This window comes from Lepidochelys kempii, chromosome 3, assembly GCF_965140285.1.
Source record: "Lepidochelys kempii isolate rLepKem1 chromosome 3, rLepKem1.hap1, whole genome shotgun sequence".
NCBI lineage: Eukaryota > Metazoa > Chordata > Testudines > Cheloniidae > Lepidochelys > Lepidochelys kempii.
The window spans coordinates 198687209-198714023 of NC_136382.1; the positions used below are offsets into that span (position 1 = coordinate 198687209).

Here is a 26815-nt window from a genome sequence, read left to right on the forward strand (position 1 = left end):
TACCACTTCTGATAAAGCATAGGATGGAATCACATGCTTCTTCCACTCTTAGACTGGGCCCTGGGCTACAGTACCCTGTGTATTGACCATGCTTACCCAAGTTGGCCTAACTGGGTTCAATACTTATGGTTCTTCCACCAATGGTGAATACAGTGACCAAACAACCTTCTCATACCCAAGTTTATTTAATCTGAACAGTAGGAACAAAGCATAATATAAGAGAAAAAGGATTTTAAAACAACAAAAGGTCTATATGCATATGTATCTTACCTAATGACTTACTGTCTCCCTGTTGGAATCCTACAAAGACCTAGGTTCTTCAGATACCCCACTTGCACACGCACACACACGAACTTTTGATCTGTGACCACAAAATGGCTGAAAAAATCAGAAATTCTGAGATCTAGCTTCCAAAATCCTTTGCTCTTCCATGTTGGGCAAAAGCCGAAATTTCATATGGTAATTTTCCAATGACCAGTGACTCAACTAATTGTTTTATGAATTTTCTCCAAACTCCGAAGAAACGTATCCCTTTATCTTCATGGAAAATCAGGCAGAGTTCAGGCCAAAACATATTTCCAAGTCAAAGTTACATGGTGGCTAACAGGGGGTTTAGAATAAAAACAGGTGCAACCTTAAGAGTGACAAGGATACCATCTCCCACAATATAACTGAAATCAAGCTGGCTCCTTCAGAATGAAAGAGACACTAAAAAATGTAAAATATTATTTATGTTTGTTTTTTCCCTGTATCATGGTACCCTTCTGATAAGGAAAACTTAAATGCTCAAATCCTGATTTTCTAAGAGTCAGATTGTTAGATGTGACTTGTCACATTGTGGAAAGCTAAAAAGAGGATTTGGAAGCACGACACGCCAGCAAGCTTAACCCTACATTGACAGTTTCTTGGGTGTGAATTACTGGAGATATTTACACTTAAAAAAACCCACCTAAAACAAACACCTGCCCCTTAATCCAGTGTCTTCCTCTTTTTTTTAATTAACTTAAGTGTCCTGTGGCAGTTTCTTTTCCTTGCCTTGTCTACAACCCTGTAACCATTTCCAGAGCAAAGCTTATGTTACAAATTGTAGGCCATGTCCATTCCTAGATCTCAGTGTAGAATTTCTCCCACATAAATTGGAATTCTGTGTGCAGAACAAGGGCAAGATACTACCCATCTCTCATCATGTTTTTCAGTAATAGGAGGAAATGGCATTTATAAATGAGCAACATTTACAACGTATAAAAACATCTACCACATGTTTGATCAAATTAAATGCATGAATTCTTCAGCCATAAAACAATCAAGCCAAACAGTTTATCTTCTTTGAGACTCTTATTTGGCTGAACAGCCCAGAGACTCTGGAGAAAATCTCAGTGATTAAATCCCTGCTCTCTGAAATTGACATTCTTTCTGCAGAAACTTTAAAGTGATTTAAAGTTAGATGATTAATAGGAAAGCATGAGACAACAAATAAGACTATTTACTTGTAGGTCAGAGGATGTTATTTAATCTTGGCTTTTTTTCCCCTCCTCTTCTCCAAAGCTGATCCATTACCAGGGTCTATGAATGTTAGTTGTCGTCTTCTTAGCGTATGCGCAACATGCTTCAGGTGGCACGTGACCAGGACTCATCACCAAATTTGGTCCGCTGCTTCGATCACTAGCTTTCCCGGCTTGGACTGGGTACTGACAGGGAGTGCGTTATGGATGCTGATAATGTTAGTTTAACCTTGCCACAAGTGTAGATTGATTATTAATATATCCTGCTTTCTTTTTTACTTTGCTTTTATCATCACATTACCCTTCTTATTTGTTTTGTGGTGATTTTCATATTGGGGCAAACTTTTACATAGTCATATTGGTGATGTATTTGTTTTTAGTTTTCACCATATGTATTCATCTACATTACCTTGGAGAGGAAGGATGGTCCAATGGTTAGAGCATTAGCTTAACACTTTGGAGAGCTAGGTTCAAGTCCCTGCTCTGCCACAGATTTACTGTGTGACCTTAGGCAGGTCCCCTAACCAGTCTCTTCCTCACCTGCAAAATGTGAGTAACAGCTCTTCCCTACCTCACAGGGTTGTTGTGAGGATAAATACAGTAATATCTAAGTACTTGTGATCTTTACAGTAATATCAGACATAAAAGTACCTAAAGTAAATAGATATTTTTAAAAAGGAAAATGCTGAATAGTTTATGGGTTTACAAGAGAATCATCATAATAAGATCATAAATTCAGCAGCAAAAACCCTTTACTTTTAAAAACTGAGCCCTACCTAAAGAAGAAGGTGTGAGTAACAATAGGGGGAAATTAGTATTGTTGAAATTAGGTTTAGGTTTTGTAATGACCCAACCATTCCCAGTCTTTATCCAGGCCTAATCTGATGGTGTCCAGTTTGCAAATCAATTCCAGTTCTGCAGTTTCACATTGGAGTCTGTTTTTGAAGTTTTTTTGTTGAAGAATTGCCACTTTTAGGTCTGTTATTGAGTGACCAGAGAGATTGAAGTGTTCTCCGACTGGTTTTTGAATGTTATGATTCCTGATGTCAGATTTGTTTCCATTTATTCTTTTGCACAGAGACTGTCCAGTTTGGCCAATGTACATGGAAGAGGGGCATTGCTGGCACATGATGGCATATATCACATTGGAAGAGATTTACTGTATTTCCCAATACCACACTGGAGGCAGTAGGGTCATTGCTCAAGTGGGAAATGCAGTACAGCAGCTCCTATAGAGATATGCTGGCCACCTGTGATACCGCAGGAAGAGAAGATGAGTGAGTTTCCCAAGAAAGCCTTTCATTATTCTCTTCTTGGGTAGGCAACATAGTGGAGCAGAGGGCAGGCAGTGCTTCAGACATACACAGCCACCAAACAACATCAGGGGTTTGAAGAGGGGAATATGCAATGTGGGAATGATGAAGCCTCCAATGGAAATTTTCCATTTTATTTTATTTTGCTGGCTGCCTTTTTTGGCCTGTCTGGGCAGTTAATATTTGCATGCAAATAAGAATTGGATTGGTCTCTGTTTATAAAACATTTAATCAAAACAAACATTTTCATGGATATTTTAATGTATTCTGCTATGAACACAGTGAAACCTTGTTATGGGTTGAGTTAAAAATTGTCAGGGAGGTTGGGGGATGTGAAAGCAATAACTAACAGGATAAGTTCTTCACAGACCCTCCCACGTCAGACAAAATGAGTATGTGAATCCACCCAGGAGTTTTGATCTCGGTAGCTTTTGATGAGTATTGTTTTGGGTAAAGCGTGTGGGAAGGAAGGAAGAACAGAGAACAGAAAAAGGGACACAGAGGCAAAAAAAAAAAAAAAAAAGGAATGAAGCCAAGCAGCAACCTGTGATCACAATATATGACCCTGGAAAAAGCGAGGGAGAGAATTTTCTGGGGCAGGTGTTGCCTAAAGAGGCTTGGGGCTGTAAGCTAAGAAACTATTCTTTTGTTTCCGGTTCCTCCTATATTCAGAGAAGCAGGACCTTGTACATTCCTTGTAAACAAACAAGATTATATCAAAGAAAATAGAGACTCTACTGTCAAATTCCAACAATACCCAAATATCATCATACTCTACACCCTAGCTTGTAAACTTTCTTCTCTGTCCACTTCACCTGCTTTATGAGCTGTCATGTATAAATAGCTGCTTGGTTCACTAATTGATTAATTATTGCTTTGTCTTTCTTAACAAGACAGTTCCCCAATTATCAAGCCAGTAGAATCAGTGTTCCTAGATAAAATCCAACCTTTCAAGCAGAGGATTCTCACAGGCTGACAGTGCGATCATCACAGTTTGAATGCCTGGCCAGTCGCCCCCTCTCATATATAATGAGGGGGATCCAGTTCAAGTGCCCTGCAGACTGTAGCTGCGGCAGTATGGCACCGAGATAGGGGTGATCTCTCACACGGGTCAGTTCCAGGCTATTTAGAGCCTTAGAGGTCACAACCTGTACCTTAAACTCCACCTGGAGACCAACACGTAGCCAGCCAATGCAGATCCCAGAGCAGTGGTTTCATGCACTCACAATGAGATACTTCACTTAATAAATGAGCCACCTTCAGTCTCCAAGGATATGTCTACACTGCAGTATAAGCTGCGGGCTTGAATTCAGGCTCAAGCCTAACCCCACTTCTGTCTATGCACAAACTGCACTAACCCAGGGCTCATATCCAGTGTTCCCAGACCCCATGGGGTGGAGGGTCCGAGTCTGAGTTAAGCTGGGAACCAGAATTCAAGCCTATTGCTTTGCTGGGTAGACACAGTCACACTGGACTCGTGCTCTCGGAGTCCACCAAAACTATTTCAAATTACCACGGACCACTTTTGTCGTCAGGACAGTCAAGTATTCCCACACTGCACCACAAACAAAGGAGTATAGCGGCCACATTTTAGGAGGGTGCTAGGAAGTCTGGGATATAGGTGGTTGGATTTGGATCCCATAATGCAGTGTAGATGGGACCCAGGATTGGGACTCCAGGTTGGGACCCAGGGTTCAACAGTTCCTAACCTGGGGTTACAAATGAGTGTAGATGCCCAAGCCCTAGGTTAACAAACTCAGGGTCTGCTAACTTGAGTTCTACTAACCCTGGGCTTACAATGTAGTGTAGACATACCCCAAATGGTTTTAAGGTGTAGCCCAATGTAGAGTACAGTGCAGTAGCCTGATCTTGAGATAACAGAAGCATGGATAAGAGTGGCTAAGTCTGCATGCAAAAAGGAAATATCTTAACCTATTTACCAGAGGCAGTGAAAAGTTATTGTAGGTTGCTAAAGCTCAAACCTGGATAAGAGCTTTGAGAGGAGGAAAAATGTTCCCGAGGTTATAAAAAGCCCTACACATCTACAGAAGTAAATAGCCTGGCAATGTAAGATCAGTCAGAATATCCGTCACGTTAGATAAATGTCTTGGAGAAACAAATTAAGGAATTGGAGGCTATGCTCCTAGAAAGTTTCTTTCAAACCAGTTGTATGATTGATTGACATGAACTTGTGTCCAAACTCCAGGACATAGAATAAAGCTAGCCTTTAGGACTCTGAAGACTTGTGACTCATTGCTATGGCAACGCTCAGCAGGAAATATGTGTAAGAAAATAAGATTCACTTGACTATTCCTTAAAATGTAAATCCACACCAGGAGGAAACAAGATAGTTAAATGTAATTTTGCAAAATCATTTGCTACAGCAATTCCTGGTGATGCCACTATTTTAAGGCATTAAAAGCCCCATTTTCATGTGGTTTATAATTAAGAAGAGGGGGAAGTGAGATTACTGTGGACTCAAAATTGATATTAAAAGTTTCAGCCTAGCACTGCAAAGGAAGATTCAGTCACAGGAGCGGCTCATCATCTCTCTTTACTCAAGGAAAGAACTGAGCCTACCTACCTACAGGAGGAGGGATAGCTCAGTGGGTTGAGCATTGGCCTTCTAAACCCAGGCTTGTGAGCTCAATCCTTGAGGGGGCCATTTAGGGATCTGGGGAAAAAAAATGGGGATTGGTCCTGCTTTGAGCAGGGGGGTGGGCTAGATGATCTCCTGAGGTCTCTTCCAACTCTGATATTCTATGATATCTCACTCATTCACACTGGACTCTATCAGGTATAGTGGTTACAGAACATACTCTTCAAGGTATGCAAACACATAAACAAAGGATATTTTCTATTTACTTATAAAACCAGGCAACAGATGACCAGGGGTGGGGTATGCACATTTCTGAGTTTTGTATACAAAGTAGTGTATACATTTCTTAAGACTTTTTTTGTTCTGTTCAGAACCAGTATCAGATTATGTTTCATTACAAATCAAGTTAGATGATCATGAATAGAATACGTACAAATCATATTTATCAATGACAAACATTTACAAAATGGTGTGGGCAGCTAGTCCCTTTAGATCAGTTGATTTTGGTACTTAGGGGTAAAGAACATTTAAATAATTAAATTTATTTAAAATGTTTAAATTAAATTTATTTAAAAAAATAAACCATGTGTACATAAACTAGCAATATGAACTGTGTACGTAACAAACAATATGCTTCGTTAACATCTCCTCTGTATATAGTATGTTTTAATATATGCTATTTTGCTTTTTTCTTCAGAAATTCTGCTTTAGTTCCTCAATATGAGGGAAATTGACTAGAATTAAATACACCAAAAGGACACTAATACTTATCATCAATACAGAACAGAAATCCAGTCCATTCATGTTCAGGAACCAACACAAACACTTCTCAAGCTCCCAGAGATTTGATATTTATTTGCAGATGTCCTATATTTTGTGATTTTAAACCATATCCTTTGAGTTCTTTTATTGCAGATTTTGGTGGCTGTGGAGACAGCCATTTAGGCATCTATCAAACCTACATTCTTTATGGATTCCCGTTAGATCCCACAGACCAGCCGTAATACTCCCTTGAGTTAGGGATCAGAGTGTGTGGTCTCAAGCAATTTTCTTTGCTGTTGCTTTACAAGTTACCTCTCTCTTTAAGATGCCATGCTGAGAATTTCATTGCTGAATAAAAACCTGAGAAATGGTTGTTTGTTTGAACTGAGTTATTTTCCTGCATACAACATTTTCATAACAGGCATGGAAGAAGCCTCTGCCTTGTGGTTGAAAAATCAATACTAACTTTACTTTTTGTTTTCATTGTGAATTTAAGATAATCCCTTTGTTTCATTTCCAAGCCACACTAATTCAGCAGCCCTTTTTTATTTTCTGTGAAGTTTTGAAAGTGTCTGTTTAACTACCTCCCAGGCTTTAACTGACACTTAAGTTTGAGAGCATGTCAACCACAAGTAGGGCTGAATGAGGTATATGGTGAGGAAATCCTTGAGGTACTAAGAAGTTTCAGTCTGTCAACATGGTTTCAAAACACCCTACACCGATTCTCAAATTAAAACAGAACTAGTGCCCTCTAGCAATGTTAATACACTTCTAACTAAATAATTTCAAAAGTATGTTGAACGCAATGGACCAAATTAATCCCGAGAGTAAGCAGCGGCAACTCCCACTAATTTGCCCAACATGCCAGCAATTAATTTGTCCTATAATGCTGTCTATTAGGAAAATATAGATGTTTGAAATGGAAGAGACCTATTAGGATATTTTGTCCATTTCCCATTTGAATGCAGAATTGTTACCTATTGTATATTCTGCAGTGCTTAGTCAAGCTTAGTTTCAGTTGACTCAGTTGGGATTTCCACCACAATACTTAGGAGATTGATTTCATAGGATAATTTATAACATCATTCAGAATTTGTTTTTTTATGTTTAACAAATTGTCTTTGCTCACTTTTATATTTACTCTTAAAAAAAAACAAAAAAACCTCTTTGGATCACCCTAAATAATTCCTCTTTCACCTTGCTATTTGCACCCTGTTTACTTATTGATAGTTACAAATCCTTCTTATAACTCTCCTCTACCATAATGCCTGCAAAATTCTTGACATTGGTTAGACAGCTGGTGTGTTGTGACTATTGCTTACCGTGTTAATCAGCACCATATCATTGTGTTTCCTCGTGCTCCCTTTGGCAAGTTTTTTGCATCCATCTGTTGTATCTTGTCTTTAGATTGTAAGATCTTTGAGATAAATTTCAATTCTTTGTCATGTGTTTGCACAGTGTCTAGGCACAATGGGGCCCTGATCTATAACGGAAGCCCTAGGCATTAGTGCAATACAAATAAATAACACCACCACCAAACTATAATTTTGCCATATTCATATTTGGATTTTTAATCTTTTCTCATAAATCAATATCTCCAAATTCTTAACCACTGCCTGTTGCTTTTCTATAGGATGTTTTTTGATACTGAGCTGTCCAGAATCTATGCATCATTCTCATCAGTGCATTATAAATAGGCTTGAAGGGTTTAGATTTTTGTTTGTAGATGTCAATTTCACCACACACTCAGAAATATTGCCTTTGGTAACAACAGAAATTTACAGATAGGCAAAAGTAAGAAAAATGCTACTTGAGAATGTACAGTTTGATTTAAGGACATTTACTTTGTATATTTTGACTTGTGATGTTGACAGTTTGTGTTTTAACAGTAAAAAGCTGTAACTTTTTGAATGTTAACATCCGTCATTAAAAATCTGTCTGCACTCCCATAATTTCCCACAACTCTGAAAACTTCAACTGATAAAAATTGAAAAACATGCTTAAAATAAACATTGATATTTCCATCAATATTCTAAAAAATAAAAGTTGGATTTTGCCAAGCCTACTTATAAACAGAGCCTATCACCACTCTGTTATGTGATGCCACTCTGTCAGCAGCATAAGAATGAATTGGCTTTTTTATGCAGAGTGGGAGTAAGGTATTATATCTTTAAAATCCATATCCAATTTAAGGGTCATTACCTAAGTCCTTTTTGCTATTACCTTTCTATTTGACTAAGTATCTGTGAACTGGATTATTTTCTCCAGATGTGATAGCTTTGACTTTTTCTATGTTGAATGACATTTTAGTTCCAGGCTCTGGTTCTGATCCGTCTTCCATTAAAGCGAAGACCAAAACAGCCATTGACCACGTGGGAGTTGGATCAGGCATTACCTGTAGCTTCTCTAGATCTATTTGCATCATATCTCTGTCCCTGACTAATGTTTCCAACACCTTCTAATTTATTATCATAGGAAAATTTAATTGAGCTGTTTACCCATTCTTCAAAAATCATTAATAAAGATGTTAAATTGCTTATTACTGCACCCTGAGTCACCCCACTGCATTTCGCATGCCCACTTGATAAATTGCCATGTATCATTATTCTTCGTTGATGGTGCTTCCGCCAATTTCAAGCCCATACGACACTGTTCACAACCACGCCACCAAGAGCAATATTTCTTCAAGTAAGGTTTTCGGGGCTAATTTCTAGGATTGCCAGCTTTTCCCTTTAAATGTTAAGTAATACATTCATTTTATTTTCCCAATCTTCTGGTGCCTTCCGGCTTGTCTTTGACTTTTCAAAACTAACCACTGGTGGTTCAATGCATTCATTAGCTAATTCCTTTAATATGCCCAGACTCCCTATCGTTTTGACTGCTTATTTGTATGTAACCATATTTCCAAGTATTCCTTTATTAGCTTTTAATCAATAGCCGTTTGAACATTTTTGTTACTTCCTAATTGACTTTATCATTTTTATTAAAGAACAATTTTAAAAAGTAGCTCAGTCATTTCAAACAAGCGGATTTCCTCTCCTGATTCATTTGTGAATGCATCACCTTTTTCTCCTTTCTCTTCTCCCAACTCCACATATATCTGGGACAGTCCTAATTCCCCTCATCCCTTTAATTACCATTAGCATTCTATTCATATTGTGTCCTATTGTTGCCCTTACTTTTTCAGCTGCAAGCTTTAACAGTCTGAACTTCTTTTTGTTTGCTTCCCCCCTTTCCGCTACATCTATTTGAGTGTTTTTACCTTCAGATTTCCAAGCTGTGTCTTGTGAAGTCCCTTTGGCTATCTCTTACTCCTGTTTTTCTCTTCAAAAAAGCTGTGGTTTGCTGCTGTTTAATTGCTGAATTATATATTTGGTTGCTCCAGACTTCTTCCATTCAGCTGATGTAACTGTCATAGGTTTCCTGAAGTCAATGGACCTGTGATCTTTTACACTGTCTCAGGATCTTCCCCAGGGATTTGAATACTTCGACCGTACTTACTAAGCTTATTCATGCCTGTAAGCATGATGGGCATCTCAGATGTCCCCACATCCATTTGCACTGCTGTGTTCTGGAAGTCCAGTATTTAGTCCATTTAACTCAAGTAGTTTATAATTATTACTAGAACAGGGAAAACTGTGGAATAGTCATTGCGGCCATAAAAAGAGAAAATTTCAGTTTGTGTTGATCCAATTTGAAATTTTTTCCAACTTTTCGATGAGCAAAAAACGTTGAAAAATTTCGTTTTAGATCAACCTGAAAAGAATTTCTGGAAATTGCCAGCCAACAGAGATATTTACTATTTATCTAGTGCTAGTGTAACACCAACAGACCCCAGTCATCGACGGGCGGGATCAAACCTAGGACCTCTGGAGCTTAGTGCATGAGCCTCTAATGCATCAGCTAAAAGCCATATGCTTCTTAGCTAGGGCTGTAGAGCAGACTCCTTTAACTCTCTCTAAGTGGTCTCGGTGCCACTAGATGGGACAGAATAGCACACCCCAGGAGATGTGGGTTACGCTGGTTAATAGCACTGCAATTCCTTAGTGTGCCCACATGCACAATCAGTTCCTTGTGACTGGTAAAATGTAAATCCAGGATGGCTTCTCCTCCAGTCATTTTCTTTACTTTCTAAATACAAGGACAAGGCTATCCTCTGTATAACTCAATAGTATCTTTATTATTCTATATTTAGGGCCTAATTAACATCTGGAGTCAAGAATTTTTATGCAATTCCCCTAACAGCTACTCAGAGTCATTTTCACTCTGTCTCTGGCTTGGGGGCTTACTGTTGGTGCCCCCTGTAGTTCCTCCTTTGCTATTTTCATTTTGTCCTTTCTTACCCAAAGTATCTCACTAGTTTCATCTGATTCTCAAGTCTGTTCTCACTGGTCTGACTGCACTAGAACAAGGGGCTGGAGCCAGGAGGAACACTGCTGCTGCTGCAACAAAAAGAAGCCCTCACTGCCACTGACCAGCCTCACAGAAGAAACAAAGAGGATGTTTTCTTTACATATTCATTCTCATGGATTTTTAAAAAGAGCAAAAATGAATATAGAGTAAATATTTTAAATTCTATAGTATATGCATGAAGTTTAAATAAAGGAACCCAGCCTAACTGGTTATCATTTATCTCTTTAGTGACCGGCTATATAAAGCCAAAGTTGGATTCATCTGATGGGATGTTGTAACGTATGAAAAGGACTCCATTAGGAATTAAAGCAGGCCAACACGCACAGCAGCACAGCTCTGTCTCCAGAAAAGCATCAGAGGGGTAGTATTTTGCCTGCTGTGGCTCCAGAGAGCATGAGTACCTGGGCAAAAAAGGTGCAAATGCCAAATGAGTTAACTCAATTGTATTAGCTTAATTCAACTTAACCCCCATCTCCCTCATGGACACTTGTCTAAACACAGATTCATGTATTTTAGATTGAGTTGGTGGTATTGTAGCTTATGTTGAAGCATAGGCTGCAACGTAATCAGCTCAAACGATCTAAAGCTGTCATACTATGTCTACACAGGTTTTATGAGGGCTTGAAGGTTCAACTGAACTGAGCTAATTTAATTGATCTAACTTGATTGAAAAACACCTTCTTTGCCCAAGTAGACTGGGCTATAAAGTATACAGTGTGTGTAATGGGATATAAACAGCACAATGTCAGGATGTTGCCTTGCAATTATTATAGCCACATTGCTCATGTCACACTAAACAGTGTGTCATTCCACTTCTCTTTTTGGATGAAGTTTGATCATTGCAAAAGAAACTGAATACTACACTTACAATTCAAAAATGAAATATCTACAGTAAATTCAAATTGAACATGAGAATATTTTTAAATCTTTCTAAAATTCTACCCCATGAGGAACAGTCCTCATCAAAATTTCTATAATAAATGTTGATTTTATTTTAAAATCAGAAGACATTAACAAAAACTTAGGAACAGCTGCCATTGATCACCAAGGATATTTTCAAACCTCACTAGATTTCAGCTGCTTACTTGTTACAAATAGTTTTACGAAGTCAATATACCGTTTTATCTGAAACAGTTAATGGAACAATATTTTCTTCCTTCTTTATGTCATTTTGATTAACTTTGATCTGATTTTCTCCAGACTCTGATATCTACCCCTTGTCTCCCCAACTCCTGTTTTAATAATCTGACCTTCTTGTTGTTTATTTAATCCAAAATGTATTTTTAGAGCCTCTATAAAAGTACTAAACAGTTTAGTTAAGATGTTGAATGAGCTTCTGCAGCTGGAGTAGGACAAAAATAAAGACAAAGGCCAGTCACAGCTAATGACATCAGTAGAATTCTGATTTCCATCAGCTGAGAATCTGGCCAATATACGACCGAGAATTTCCTAAATTCACACATTAGAAATACTAACCTCCGTTTAGAGATATTTACCTGACTGATATAATTGGTGGATACATTTTCCAAGTAAAGCTTGCACACTTGTGCATATACATTTGCACGCCTCACTTATGCATGTTACCTGACGGATGCACGTAAATGTAGTCTATGCACTCTTAGCTATTTAAGACTGTAACTAGCACACAAAAATGCCTGAGTATGCAAACTCATCAAATATATGCAAATACGATAGGCACATCCAAATATATGCATGTAAATGCACCCTTCTAACTTTGAAAATCTGGCCCTTTGAAATACAAAGCATGAGATGTATTTCATAAGATCAAGGAACCATGCTTATTAAATGAAACATCAATAAAATAATTATTTCACAGATCATAAATTATAAATTTATGGTGATGGATTCTGGTGGGTTGATGTTATAAATTATGTTATTCGACCATCTCTTTTCATCTCTATTTTTAAGGAAAAATTCAATTTACAGAATAAGTCACTAGACCACAGTCATCTCCCCCTCAATAATTAGTGAGGTTATATTCTTCAGAGTCAACTATTTCACCAATGGCCTCCTGCTAAGTTTTGTAGGAATCATAGAATATCAGGGTTGGAAGAGACCTCAGGAGGTCATCTAGTCCAACCCCCTGCTCAAAGCAGGACCAATCCCCAACTAAATCATCCCAGCCAGGGCTTTGTCAAGCCTGACCTTAAAAACTTCTAAGGAAGGAGATTCCACTACCTCCCTAGGTAACGCATTCCAGTGTTTCACCACCCTCCTAGTGAAAAAGTTTTTCCTAATATCCAACCTAATCCTCCCCCACTGCAACTTGAGACCATTACTCCTCATTCTGTCATCTGCTACCACTGAGAACAGTCTAGATCCATCCTCTTTGGAACCCCCTTTCAGGTAGTTGAAAGCAGCTATCAAATCCCCCCTCATTCTTCTCTTCTGCAGACTAAACAATTCCAGTTCCCTCAGCCTCTCCTCATAAGTCATGTGTACAGTCCCCTAATCATTTTTGTTGCCCTCTGCTGGACTCTCTCCAATTTGTCCACATCCTTTTTGTAGTGTGGGGCCCAAAACTGGACACAGTACTCCAGATGAAGCCTCACCAATGTCGAATAGAGGGGAACGATCACATCCCTCGATCTGCTGGCAATGCCCCTACTTATACATCCCAAAATGCCATTGGCCTTCTTGGCAACAAGGGCACACTGTTGACTCATATCCAGCTTCTCGTCCATTGTAACCCCCAGGTCCTTTTCTGCAGAACTGCTGCCAAGCCATTTGGTCCCTAGCCTGTAGCGGTGCATGGGATTCTTCCGTCCTAAGTGCAGGACTCTGCACTTGTCCTTGTTGAACCTCATCAGATTTCTTTTGGCCCAATGCTCTAATTTGTCTAGGTCCCTCTGTATCCTATCCCTACCCTCCAGCATATCTACCTCTCCTCCCAGTTTAGTGTCATCTGCAAACTTGCTGAGGGTGCAATCCACACCATCCTCCAGATCATTTATGAAGATATTGAACAAAACCGGCCCGAGGACTGACCCTTGGGGCGCTCCACTTGATACCGGCTGCCAACTAGACATGGAGCCATTGATCACTACCCGTTAAGCCCGACAATCTAGCCAACTTTCTATCCACCTTATAGTCCATAGGATCATAACATGTAAAATTAACCATTGGAGCAGTTCTCTTCCTGTGAGTTCTTAGTGGAACAGTTGTGTGTTAGATACAACTGCTTTACCAACCCAGCGTTTGTGCCACCCCCAGGCTGTCCTTATTCCTTTCTCTTCCAGTTGTGCTGCATTAACAACTTTCAATTTCTTGTTCTTCCATACCACATATGACATGCATGCTCTTAAAGATTTTTATTATTCCTACAATTATGCTAAATCCTGAGGAAAAAGACACAACATTAAGAAATAATACATCTTTATGAAGTACTTACAATTGATCTGATATTGTTTTCTTTTGCCAGTTTCAGGGATGATTTATAGCAACTTGCCAGGTCTTCTTTATGAGTATCACTGATATGGCCTCTTGCTATTGGTCCCACTGTATGAATGACATCTGCAAAAAATGGGGAAAAAATCACTTTACTCCTAATGTGGGTAATGATTGGGAAAGGGGCTAATTTCTGGAGAAGGGTCTAGAAATTGCAACTGCATTAAAAAGAAAAAAAAAAGCAACAGGGCAGTCTGACAAATATCTTCAATATCTGTATACAAATGCAGGGAGTATGGGGGACAAGCAGGATGAACTGGAAGTCATGGTATATGAAGAAAATTACGACTTAATTGGCATCACAGCGACTTGGTGGGACAACTGCCATGATTGGCATGTTATGGCATGTTATTACATGTTCCAAAAGGATACCTATGGGAAAAACAGAGGTGTTGTGCTGTACATCAAGAATGTATACACTTGCTCCAAAGTCCAACGGGAACCGAGTGACAGACGTGCTGAGCCTCTGGATGAGAATAATAAGGGAAAAGAATAGTAGCAATGTTATGGTGGGGGTCTATTATAGACCACCAAATCAGGAAGAGGAAGTGAACGAGTCATTCTATTTACAAGCAGGTAACAAGATTAGTTAACACACATGAGCTAGTATTAATAGTGGATTTTAACTTCCCTGATATCTGTTAGAACACTGTTGCAGCAAAACGTAATACATCCTGCAAATTCTTAGCATGCGTAGGGGACAGCTTTGTGATTCAGAAAGTTGAGGAAACAACTAGTGGGTCAACCCCAGGACCCCATCCCCTATCCAACCCCCCCCTCCCTGTACCCGGACTGCCCCGCCCCCTATCCACACCCCCGCCTCCTGATAGGTCCCCTGGACTCCGACACCCTATCCAAACTCCCCTGTTCTCCAACCGCACCCACCTCCTCCAGAACCTCGGCCCTATCCAACCGCCCCCTTCTGTGTACCCCTGACTGCCCCCTGGGACCTCCTACCTGCCGTGTGCGCACTGCCGCCACCCCCTTACCATGCCGCTCAGAGCGGCCGGAGTTTGCAGCCCCGCTGCCCGGGTGGAGCCAGCCGCACAGCAGCATGACTGTGGGAGAAGAGGGAGAGCGGGGGAGGGGCCGGAGGCTAGCTTCCCCTGCCAGGAGCTCAGGGGCCGGGCAGGACGGTCCCGCGGGCAGGATGTGGCCTGCGGGCCATAGTTTGCCCACCTCTGAGTCAGAAAGAAAAGGAGTTGAAGGAGACTGGCAGTTCTAAAAGATATAATACTAGAGACTCAACATCAAGCTATTGTGATGCAGAGTAAAGATAAGAAGAGTCACAGGAGGCCAATGTGGCTGCACAAAGAGCTTCTTAGCTATCTAAAAACCAAAAAGGGATACATACAGGAAATGGAAGGAGGGGCATGTCACCACGGAAGTATACATTGGAATAGCACAAGTGTGTAGGGAACAAAATCAGGAAAGCCAAGGCAAAGAAAGAGTTACAGCCGGCAAAAAATGATAGAGATAACAGGAAGGGGTTCTTCAAATATGTCAGACAAAAAAGAAAGATCAAGGATGGTGTGAGTCCGCTGCTCAATGGAGGTGGTGAGCTGGTAACGGAAGATGATAGGAGAGCGGAGCTACTCAATCCCTACTTTGCTTCAGTCTTCTCACAAAAAATAACATGTGACCAGATGACTAGCAAAGTTACCATAGACAATAAAGGGGAATGGATGCAGATCAGGAGAAGTAAAGAACACATCAGAGATCTTCTGATCAATCTGAAAGAATTCAATTCAGCAGGGCCAGATGCTATTCACCCGAGGGTACTGAAGGAATTAGCCACTGGCAATAATATTTACAAACTCATGAATGACAGGAGAGATCCCAGAAGACTGGAGAAGGGCTAACTAGTGCCCATCTTCAAAAAGGGGGAAAATGTGGAGCTGGGGAACTATAGACCAGTCAGCCTGTCTTCAATATCTGAGAAGCTACTAGAGCAATGTATAAAACATTCAATTGGTGAGTACCTGGATGACGAAGGGGTAATCCTATCAGCCAACATGGATTGACCAAGAAGTTCCAGTCATGCCAAACCAGTCTGATTTCCTTTTTTGACAGAGTAACAGATTTGGTGGATAGGGGGAATGAGGTGGACATAATATACCTGGACTTCAGCAAGGCTTCTGACACATTCCCAGATAACATTCTATTAAGTAAGCTGAACTATTAAGTAAACAAAACAACCATTAAGTGGATACATAACTGGTTAAACAATCACAAACAAAGAGTAACTATTAATGGATTGGAGGGAGATCTCAAGTGGGGTTCCATAGGGATCTGTTCTGGGGCTGGTGTTAACATCTTTATTAATGACCTGGATGTAGGTATAGCGAGCATACTGATCAAGTCTGCAGATGACACAGGGGGGTTGGGGTTGCAAATACTCTGGAGGACAGAGCTAAAATTTAGGGATCCTGATAGATTGGAAAACAGGGCTGGAGAAAACAAAATGAAATTCAACAAAGACAAATTGAAGGTGCTACACTTAGGGAAGAAAAGCCAAATGCACTAATACAAGATAGAGGAAAACTGGCTTTGCAGCAGCACGGCTGAGAAGGATCTGGGACCTCAACATGAATCAGCGATGCGATGCTGTTGCAAAAAAAGCAAACACAATTTTAGGTTGCATTAACAGAGGTATAACATGTAAGTTACAGGTGCTTGTAGGCCTCAGCTGGTGTGCTGTGTCCAACTTTGGTCACCCATGTATAGAAAGGATGTAGAGAAATGGGCAAGGATCCAGAGGTGAGTGACAAAGGTGATCAAAGGGATGGAAGGCAGCCATGAGAGCAAAGGCTGAAGGAACGGGGCATGTTTAGTTTCAAAAAGAGGAGATTAAGGGGGGATATGATAGCAGTCTTCAGATACTTGAAAGGATGCCATACAAAAGATGGAGAAAAGTTGTTCTTTCTTGCCACGAAGGGCAGGGCAAGAGGCAATGGGTTCAAACAACAGCATAGCAGACTTAGATCGAAACTCACGAAAAACTTCCTAACTGTAAGAACAGTAGGACAATGGAACAGACTGCCTCGGGAGGTTGTGGAAGTTTCTTTACTGAATCTTGGCAAGGAGTTAGACTAGATGACCCTTCTAACCCTATGATTCTATGATTATTAATGGCCTCATGATTCTGTACCAGTATTGCAACATTACAAGCTATCATCTGCAGTTATTGTACCTGGACACAAAGATCTAAACAATAATGTAAGAAATGCACATAATTGGTATCCATGAGATAATACCTTTGTAGGAGATTAACTGAAATGAAAACAACTGTAAAGTTACATTTTAAAGTAGTAGTACATTTGAGTTAAAGCAAAAATGAGAAAAAGGTACTGAACTGTATATTATTTCTGTTACAAGCTGCCTACTACTTACACCGTAAATAAAATGGCTCCATAAATACTTTAATCTTAAATCTTAAATACTTTAATCAGTTAAGAGTTTCTGTAAATGCTGTAGAACAATTTCTAACAATTTCATTGCCATTCCTTAGAATGCCAACAATGGGGAGAAAATTTAAAATTCAAGTTTTACCATCAAGACCATTGACAGGTAGAATGTGATGTGCGTCATTTTTTTTCATTAAAATCTCTGGGAGCTTTTCTTAAAGACCATTTAAAAAAATAAGCACATTCCTCTAAACTTTGTTGACCTATGAAAGTGTTAATTACCAAGGGATTAGCAGACCTTTCACATAAGAAAAGATTCAATCAAAACACTATGCAATTTAAAAAAAACAACTAATTCTGTCTAAAGAAACAACACATACAGAGAGAGTAGAGCCAGGGATTGCAGTAGAATTCTTCTGAATTCATTGACATAGTAACCAGGTCCTACAATACCAGATATAAAGTTCTTAAACCAGGGTGCTCTCTGAAAAAATGAAGTAAAATTACTTAAACTATAAACTAAAATTTATTGTTAAAAATATTTCTAAATTTTGTTTAAAAGTTGCATATAGTGTGCACATTTTACTTTTCAAATCCCATTTCTACATGCAGTAACACCACCAGGATGAGTAAAGATAACAGGTAGCTACATCCTTTTTTGTGTGTTGTGGATAGTCCCCCACAATCCACCGTGGCAGCAGTAATCAGGGATGACGCACTCTCTGGTGCATTGTCCTGTACTATACCTTGACCTCCTTGCCATATCATGCTGTTTACAGTAATCAGACAGTTCTCATCTCACACAGAAGCTAGTCACACCAGTCTACTAATACCTCTACACCACACATGAATGGCTTGCATGCATTTCCAAGTGTTGGCATCCTTAGAATTTCTGGACCAAGTTGTGGCTGCTGTGGAAATCGTAGCATCTATATGTTTGCCAAAACCACGATTTCCCCCTTCTTGCGGCAATACATGTGCATAGTACATTGGAGGACATGTCAAATCAAAGGTGAATTGATCTAATATCTATACATGCACTTGAGCTTCTCAAGTTCCACCAACATCAGTTGCCTTCCACAAAGGAACATAGGGATAGCCAGACTTTATCAGACCTGAAGAACATCTAATCTAGCATCCTGTCATCAAAACTGGCTAGCAACAGATGACTCAGAGGAAGATGCAAGAATGTCACAGGAGACATATGTGGGATAATTTACTCCTGGGAAGGTCTCATCCTAACCCATAATAAAGAGTGGCTTAAATGCTGAAGCATGAGACTTTTTATCCCCTTCCAAAACTTTGTTTGCATTAACTGTTATAATGGTATATTCTTGTTATCCATATAAACACCCAATCTCTCTCTGAATCTTTCCAGATTTCTCTTGAATTTTCTGAGGTGGCCACCATCCCACTCTGATTCTGGCATGGACACGCATAATCACAGACTCTTAGAACTTCACAAAACTTGCCTAATTTGAACTGAATTTTGCTTCTAGCATTTTTTTGGTTGATGAATGCACACTGTAGAGAACCCAAATGAATATAAATACAGCAGAATGATAGCTGATAGGAAACTTCATGAATCCAGTATGAATCTAACTTGGAAGGATTTATACAACTTGCCTTCCTAACTACTATAAATACACACTGAGAAGCACATAAAAGGGCAACTACCATTCTTCTCCTTTTAATCACAGTAATGTCTTCTAGTTATAGGAACAAGATTGGACAGACTGGATAATTTCTGTTGATTGTCACAGCTGCTCTATAGTAACTACAGCAGTGCCCTTCTAAATTGCTTAAAAAAACTGAAACGCAAAGCAGACATTTAGTCTTTGTCAGATGACAAGTAGGATGACAACTGGTGATCCAAACAGGTAAGATGGTTTTATCCTAGAGTTCACAGAAACACTATTTTTAGTTTTCAGAGTAACAGCCGTGTTAGTCTGTATTCGCAAAAAGAAAAGGAGGACTTGTGGCACCTTAGAGACTAACCAATTTATTAGAGCATAAGCTTTCGTGAGCTACAGCTCACTTCTTCAGATGCATATCGTGGAAACTGCAGCAGGCTTTATATATACACAGAGAATATGAAACAATATTGTTTCATATTCTCTGTGTATATATAAACCCTGCTGCAGTTTCCACGATATGCATCTGAAGAAGTGAGCTGTAGCTCACGAAAGCTTATGCTCTAATAAATTGGTTAGTTGTTTCATATTCTCTGTGTATATATAAAGCCTGCTGCAGTTTCCACGATATGCATCTGAAGAAGTGAGCTGTAGCTCACGAAAGCTTATGCTCTAATAAATTGGTTAGTCTCTAAGGTGCCACAAGTCCTCCTTTTCTTTTTACTATTTTTAGTGTGTACTTTGGGCAATATAATAAACAGAACTGTTACTACCTAACTAAAACAAATAACGTAGCTGGTTTATAACTTGCCTATGCTGGAAGTGACAGGCTTGTGTCAGTATTTCCATTAGGAAACCTTTCATACCAGGTGTTTATAAAATATGACTATAGCAATGCCCCAAGTAGAAACGTTGCAAACAAAGTTTCTATGTTTTTGTGTTCGATTTTAACAATGTTAAAGAAAAAAGAAACGGCACTTCTGGTCATTTTCTCAATATTTGTTTCTTGAAAGAGGCAAGCCTCAAGAACAGAATGGATGGAGGTTATAGATCAGTAAAACTGCTCTCCTCCAAGGCCATTACACATTTACGGAAACTAGAATTAGAGGGTACCATCATACATATTTAACTCACAACAATACATCAAGCAACAGACAAACAAAATGAACATGAAACAAACATAACGGAAAATAGAAAAGCTGTGTAAGAGAAGAGGACTGATCATAAAATGATTCCCTCCAAGTTTTTTAATACTGATCCAATATGTATTTGAAGGTACAGCTATCCAAAAGCTGAAACTGAAATGGGAAAATGAATTACAATTATAATTTATTAATAAACTGCAGGATGGGGTTTTGGACTAAAGCCCAAATCCTGAGTTAGTTACTGTGTTCCTTCTTTCCAATTGGAAGAATTTCTGCTTTTGTTTTTCTGGTTAAATATATACTTTATCCTTTTAATCTCTGTGTTGTAAAATGCAAATCCTAAGCACATCCAAAACATGGGGGTAAACCAAGTTAATGTTTTTCTTGGAACCTTTGAATTTGCACTTCTTGACTTTTTGTGATTTTTCACTGTGCATCGTTAACATCACATTAACATATCCCTAGGCACTTAATGTAAATAGGTTCCCTTAAATGTGATTAACTAGTTCTTGTATGTTAATTTACAGAAATCAGGAACAGGTGGTCCTATTGACTAATGCAATGACCTGTCATGTCTGTCAACGCGGTTCTAAATTTGCGTTAAGGGGTAAGAAAATGACTTTTGTTGTTTAATTGCTTATCACTCTGGTGAATTGCTATTCCAAGCACATCATTATCACAAACACATGATACAGCAGGACTTTATTAGCAGTGTAATAATAATGTCTCAATACGTTGTATGGTCAGCAGATGAACAGGGAGTGACAATTTTATTGCTACACTTTGCCAATAAAATTAATATATACATGCATACATTGTCTATGTATACACTATCTCATTATATATTAGGGTCTGGCACAAAGGCTAAATCCTCCATGAACATGCTGGTGCAGGCAAACAAAAAAATAATTCATGATGTTAAGGACCGATAGGCCTAGACTGGACTATTTTATTTATATACATCTAGGAAGAGTTTCTTATTTCAACCCTCAAGTGTTGCCTAGGGTCAGGATGTTTCACTCTGTTTTCATATTCCTCTGGTTGCCTTGTGACAACAGAATCCTGGATCCCTCCCAAAAATAATTCTGCAGTGGGTATCTTGACCATGGCTCCATTAGTTTGGTTAGTCAGAATTCCATCCCCAACAATATACTGAAATACAACTAAAGGAAAAAATCACTAAAGTTCTGCAAAATAACGGCATATGGGGAGCAATAAGTAGCTAGCTTTACACAGAACAAGTCTTGCCAAACAAACATGTTTTTTTTGTTTTGAAAGAAAAGTAAATAAGGAAGTGTTATTTACTCCTCATAACACAAGAACTAGGGGTCACCAAATTAAATTAATAGGCAGCAGGTTTAAAACAAAAAAAGGAAGTATTTTTTCACACAATGCAGAGTCAACCTCTGGAACTCCTTGCCAGAGGATGTTGTGAAGGCCAAGACTACAACAGGGTTAAAAAAAAAACTAGATAAATTTATGAAGGATAGGTCCATCAATGGCTATTAGCCAGGATGGACAGGGATGGTGTCCCTAGCCTCTGTTTGCCAGAAGCTGGGAATGAGCACCAGGGGATGGATCACTTGATGATTACCTGTTCAGTTCATTCCCTCTGGGTCACCTGGCATTGGCCATTGTTGGAAGACAGGATACTGGGCTAGATGGACCTTTGGTCTGACCCAGTATGGCTGTTCTTATACTCTTATAAAAGCATTACAAAATTAGTGGATAAAGGCAAAAATGGTAGAAATACTCAGAGTTTGTTTTTTTAATGTATTTCATACAGTATTTGTTACATGAGATTTTGCTTTCCAGATTAATTGAAGTTAGCATGGATAGGAACACAGCCAAAGGGACCGAATACCGGCTTCTGGAACATAAACAAAGAGTAATGATAAATGGCAAAGTATTGAGCTGAGAGGTGTTTAGCACAGTACTTCAGGGGTCCGCACTAGGTCTGTTCTCATTTAGTGTGCTCAGTAATGCTCTGGAAGAGTAAATGAAACATATTTGCGAAAATAGGAGAGGATATTAAATTGGGTAAAATTGCAACACCAGTGAAAACAGAGAGGACTAGTATGAAGGGACCTAGAGAGATTAGAAACATGGGCAGAAAACATCAAAATGCAGGCTAGTATGTTTGGGGGAAAAAAATCTGAAACACAGATATTTAATGGGAGAAAGAAACATAGAGAGCAGTAATGTTTTAATGCTCTATCTGCCTAGAGCCTGAGTAATTCGGATTCCATGTGGCTGGAATGTGGAGAAGTTGGGGAGGTAACATTTAACTCTGGACATCAGGGCTGGGTACTGTACTACTCACCTTTCCCCCATGGCCACAGCCCACCACTGCAAGTTGCATAGGGGTACTAGCGCGACTGTATTAGTGTAAACGTGGATCTGTGTGCTTTTCTCTGGCCTGCCCCAGTCTAACCTAAAGTGGCCTTCCATGCTAGCCTATGCAGGGCCAGCATGGAGACCCCTTCCATAGTATGTAGAGTTAAACAAAAAAGGTGTAAGAAATAATCAGATCTTAGTGAGGGCTAACAAATTGCAATTGGTTATAAACTTTAATTTTAATACCAAAATTAAGTTGCCAGTGTTCCTTTAAAACTTCAACCTTACTCTGCTCAGTCTGCAGCAAAGCCAAGTGTCTCTGACAAGAAATTTAGTTTAGAGAGAAAGCTGTGTGTATGTGATTGTATATCATTTACCATATCATTGTACATCAATTTTTAACAGTTCATCGAGGGGCAGTGCCTATGTTGAATGCGTATTTTTACTCAGCTCACAGAAATGGATCCAACTGCTTTCAGTGATAATATCCCAGAGATGAAAATGTTTGTACTTTTAAAAGGAAGAGGGATTTTCTCTCATTCCAGTGCATGCTGGGGAAGACAGACAGGGGAAGAGATAGGGTTGGTACAAGGACTACAGTGCTTAGAGCTGCTAAACGTAAGGAGAGTCACCTATGGGACCGAGGGAACAATTTAATTTACACCAGGATTTCTAAGACATTTCTTGTAGCAGACAGCTGTGGCAATCCAGCAGTGCGTGTTGTGAGACACCGTAGGAAGAAACTGAAGGTGTTGTTTCCTTTTTGCAACGTTGTATCTTATATGAGCTGTACTGAACTGATTGTCAGACACCCGGCTAGGGGCCACAGTGGTCAAAGAGGACAGACCATGACAATTAAGCATCTATCTCAATGTATGATTCTATATTACCTCGGTTTACTTTGGCTTGGTTTTGCTCCAGATCAGCATAACCAGGAGTGGACATCTGAGCCTTGCATAAACCACAACCTATTCTGAGGCATAGCAGGCCGTTGAACATTTCACCGTTCCTGTTACTATTTAGACAACAATGAACATAAATATAATTTGCATATTTATTCCACACTTCAAAAGCATCACCCTGAAGATCCGTAAAAAACCAAAACCACATATAATATTCTGCTGTGCCATACGTACAAAATGCAAATGGGGGAAGAGCAGAGAAGGATGAAAAACAACATTCAGTTGCAAATTGAAAAGTATGTGATTGTAATCCAAGATGAATATGGAAGGCACAGATGTAATTTACAAATATTCTTTTCTTGGTCTTTGCAAAGTGTAAAGTTAGCCTGCAAAAATATTAGCTTAATGAATTCTCAAGCAAATGGAAAAGTACAAATAAGTTTCTCTCATTCTCTCTTTTTCAGAAGTGAGTGCACCACATTCAGACTGTTAATGAACTGGCAGACCAAGTCTAGAATCAATTACACATTTCTTTAATTTATCCCATTCGCGTATTCATATCCATAATCAGTCCATCTAGCCAACTACATAATGAAGCTGTGCCCTGTCAATCATAGAGCAAACTGTAAGTATTTTCAAGGGAAAACCAATGTATTGTGTTTAGCTGAATATTTAAAAAAATGTGATACCAAGACAAAGCATTAAGGTCTCTAATTTGTAAATGTTATCAGTTGATCTACACAATAAGCACTGCCATATTAGTCCTGAAAGGGGATACCTAAAGTTTAATTGATGGGAAATATAATTGCCCCCAAATATCTTACATAATGAATGTTACCGTGCCTACTATATGTACGTAGACTAATGCTTTGATATCCAAATTTGCTCAGCTTGTTCATACTCTATTTCAAGCTACACACAATTGAATATAAAATGTGCATTTTTAATCTGCAGACATGTTAAATTAAGGTAAACTGTTTATTATCCCCCAAGACCACTGTCTAATTTCAAAAAGAACAGGAGTACTTGTGGCACCTTAGAGACTAACCAATTTATTAGAGCATAAGCTCTCATGGGCTACAGCCCACTTCATCGGATGCATAGAATGGAACATATAGTAAGAAGATAGATAGATAGATAGATAGATAGATAGATAGATAGATAGATAGATAGATAGATAGATAGATAGATAGATAGATAGATAGATAGATAGAAGGTGGAAGTTGCCATACAGACTGTAAGAGGCTAATTAATTAAGATGAGCTATTATCAGCAGGAGAAAAAAAAACTTTTGTAGTGATAATCAAGATGGCCCATTTAGACAGTTGACAAGAAGGTGTGAGGATACTTAACATAGGGAAATAGATTCAATATGTGTAATGACCCAGCCACTCCCAGTCTCTGTTCAAACCCAAGTTAATGGTATCTAGTTTGCATATTAATTCAAGCTTAGCAGTTTCTCATTTGAGTCTGTTTTTGAAGCTTTTCTGTTGCAAAATTGCCACCCTTAAATCTTCTACTGCGTGGCCAGAGAGGCTGAAGTGTTCTCCTACCAGTTTTTGAACGTTTCAGAGTAACAGCCGTGTTAGTCTGTATTCGCAAAAAGAAAAAGAGTACTTGTGGCACCTTAGAGACTAACCAATTTATTTGAGCATGAGCTTTCGTGAGCTACAGCTCACTTCATCGGATGCATAGAATGGAACATATAGCTGTAGCTCACGAAAGCTCATGCTCAAATAAATTGGTTAGTCTCTAAGGTGCCACAAGTCCTCCTTTTCTTTTTGAACGTTATGATTCCTGATGTCAGATTTGATATATCATGTGCCAGCAATGCCCTCTGCCATGTACACTGGCCAAACCGGACAATCTCTATGGAAAAGAGTAAATGGACACAAATCTGACATCAGGAATCATAACATTCTCCACAAGTACTCCTGTTCTTTTTGCGGATTCAGACTTATACAGCTGCTACTCTGAAACCTGTCTAATTTCAGTTATTTAATGATACATTTCTTGAGAAGTAAAATTGATTACTTCACTTTTTTTAATGCGGCGAGCCATCTTTTTTTAGATTGCACTGTGCTAATCTGGAGTGCACAGGATTAAAAAAATCCAGTTCACAATAGTTTTAAAGTATTCATTTGCTTATGTACATCATATCTTTTCACCTTCCTGGATCTGAACATCATTAAATAATATGTACTCTGTGTACCTACTTTATATGCAGACGCAAAACAAACATTTGCATTTTTTGGCAGATAAAGAGAGACAGCATGAAGGTTTCTAGTCTTGAATTAATGAGCACTGCTCAGTTTAAGGTTCAACCCTTTTACAGCATACTTTATTACTAATATCACTGTTTTGGACATTTCAGACAATATGTTTCATGCTTCATTACATTCAAAAGACATGATATTTTAAAGGTCTATTCATAAAAAGATATTGGAGCCATTTTCAGACAAATGTCATATTTGGCACATAAAAAAGTAAAGAATATGCTTCTCATAAATGATTAATCAGTTTTCCCCTTTATGTAGTGTGTGTATGTTTTAAGTATGATAAAGGAGAGAGAACTACAAAGCAATAGTCCCTATTGGGAAGGTAGGGAAATTTAGAGAGTCTGGGAGATCCCACAGGGAAATCAAGGAAACCTGTACTCCATAAATGGTTTCCAGATGAGAAGGATCTCTCAGAATCCATGGGAAGCTGGAAAAAAACATAAAGCTTGTTCTCAGTAATTGCCACTAACTCCAAAGGGTGCACAGGCAGCCTGAAAATGCAGTGATGCAAGTAAAAAACATGGCATTTCTGGCACTCGTGCTGGTCATAAAATATAAGGCCCAGAATATGAGCTCAGATACAACAGTGCTATTCCATTCAAACCTAAGGAATTTGTAGCATATAACTGAGATCAGAACCTGGCCATTAGCAGATGAAACAAAAATAAGGTCTGTTCAGGCAGGAGAAGCAAGTTAGGGGTTGTACAGTCCACCCAAAAATGAGCAGGGTTCCGCAGGTATTCAGTACAACTGTGATAGGTGTCATAAATATAAAGACATACACTTATATATGACCAGCATTGCAACCTCTTTGGAAATTACTGTGTACCTGTAAAACGACGTGAAATTACTGCATTCATGCCTTTGAAAACCCAGCATAAAATTAAAGAACATGAACTGAACTCAACATAAATTAGATGAAACTACCATGTATGTGCCTTGAAAACATCAGCATCTAACATCCAGAGTAATTGGAGTACTGGTGGAATCATCCCATATTTAAAATAGGAGATACCTTGGAATCACCATCACGGGAGAGTGGCCAATGTTGACT

The 26815-nt window shown here is 39.0% G+C and overlaps 1 protein-coding gene across 1 annotated transcript in view; it reads right to left on the reverse strand.

Moving 5' to 3' along the window:
* Positions 1 to 26815, reverse strand: part of MACROD2 (mono-ADP ribosylhydrolase 2) — a 1318211-nt gene that overhangs the window by 518800 nt on the left and 772596 nt on the right. Inside the window, exon 6 of the mRNA XM_073339564.2 lies at positions 14002 to 14123. Within this exon, the coding sequence (XP_073195665.1) occupies positions 14002 to 14123 (122 nt within the window). The remainder of the gene's footprint in view (positions 1 to 14001; positions 14124 to 26815) is intronic.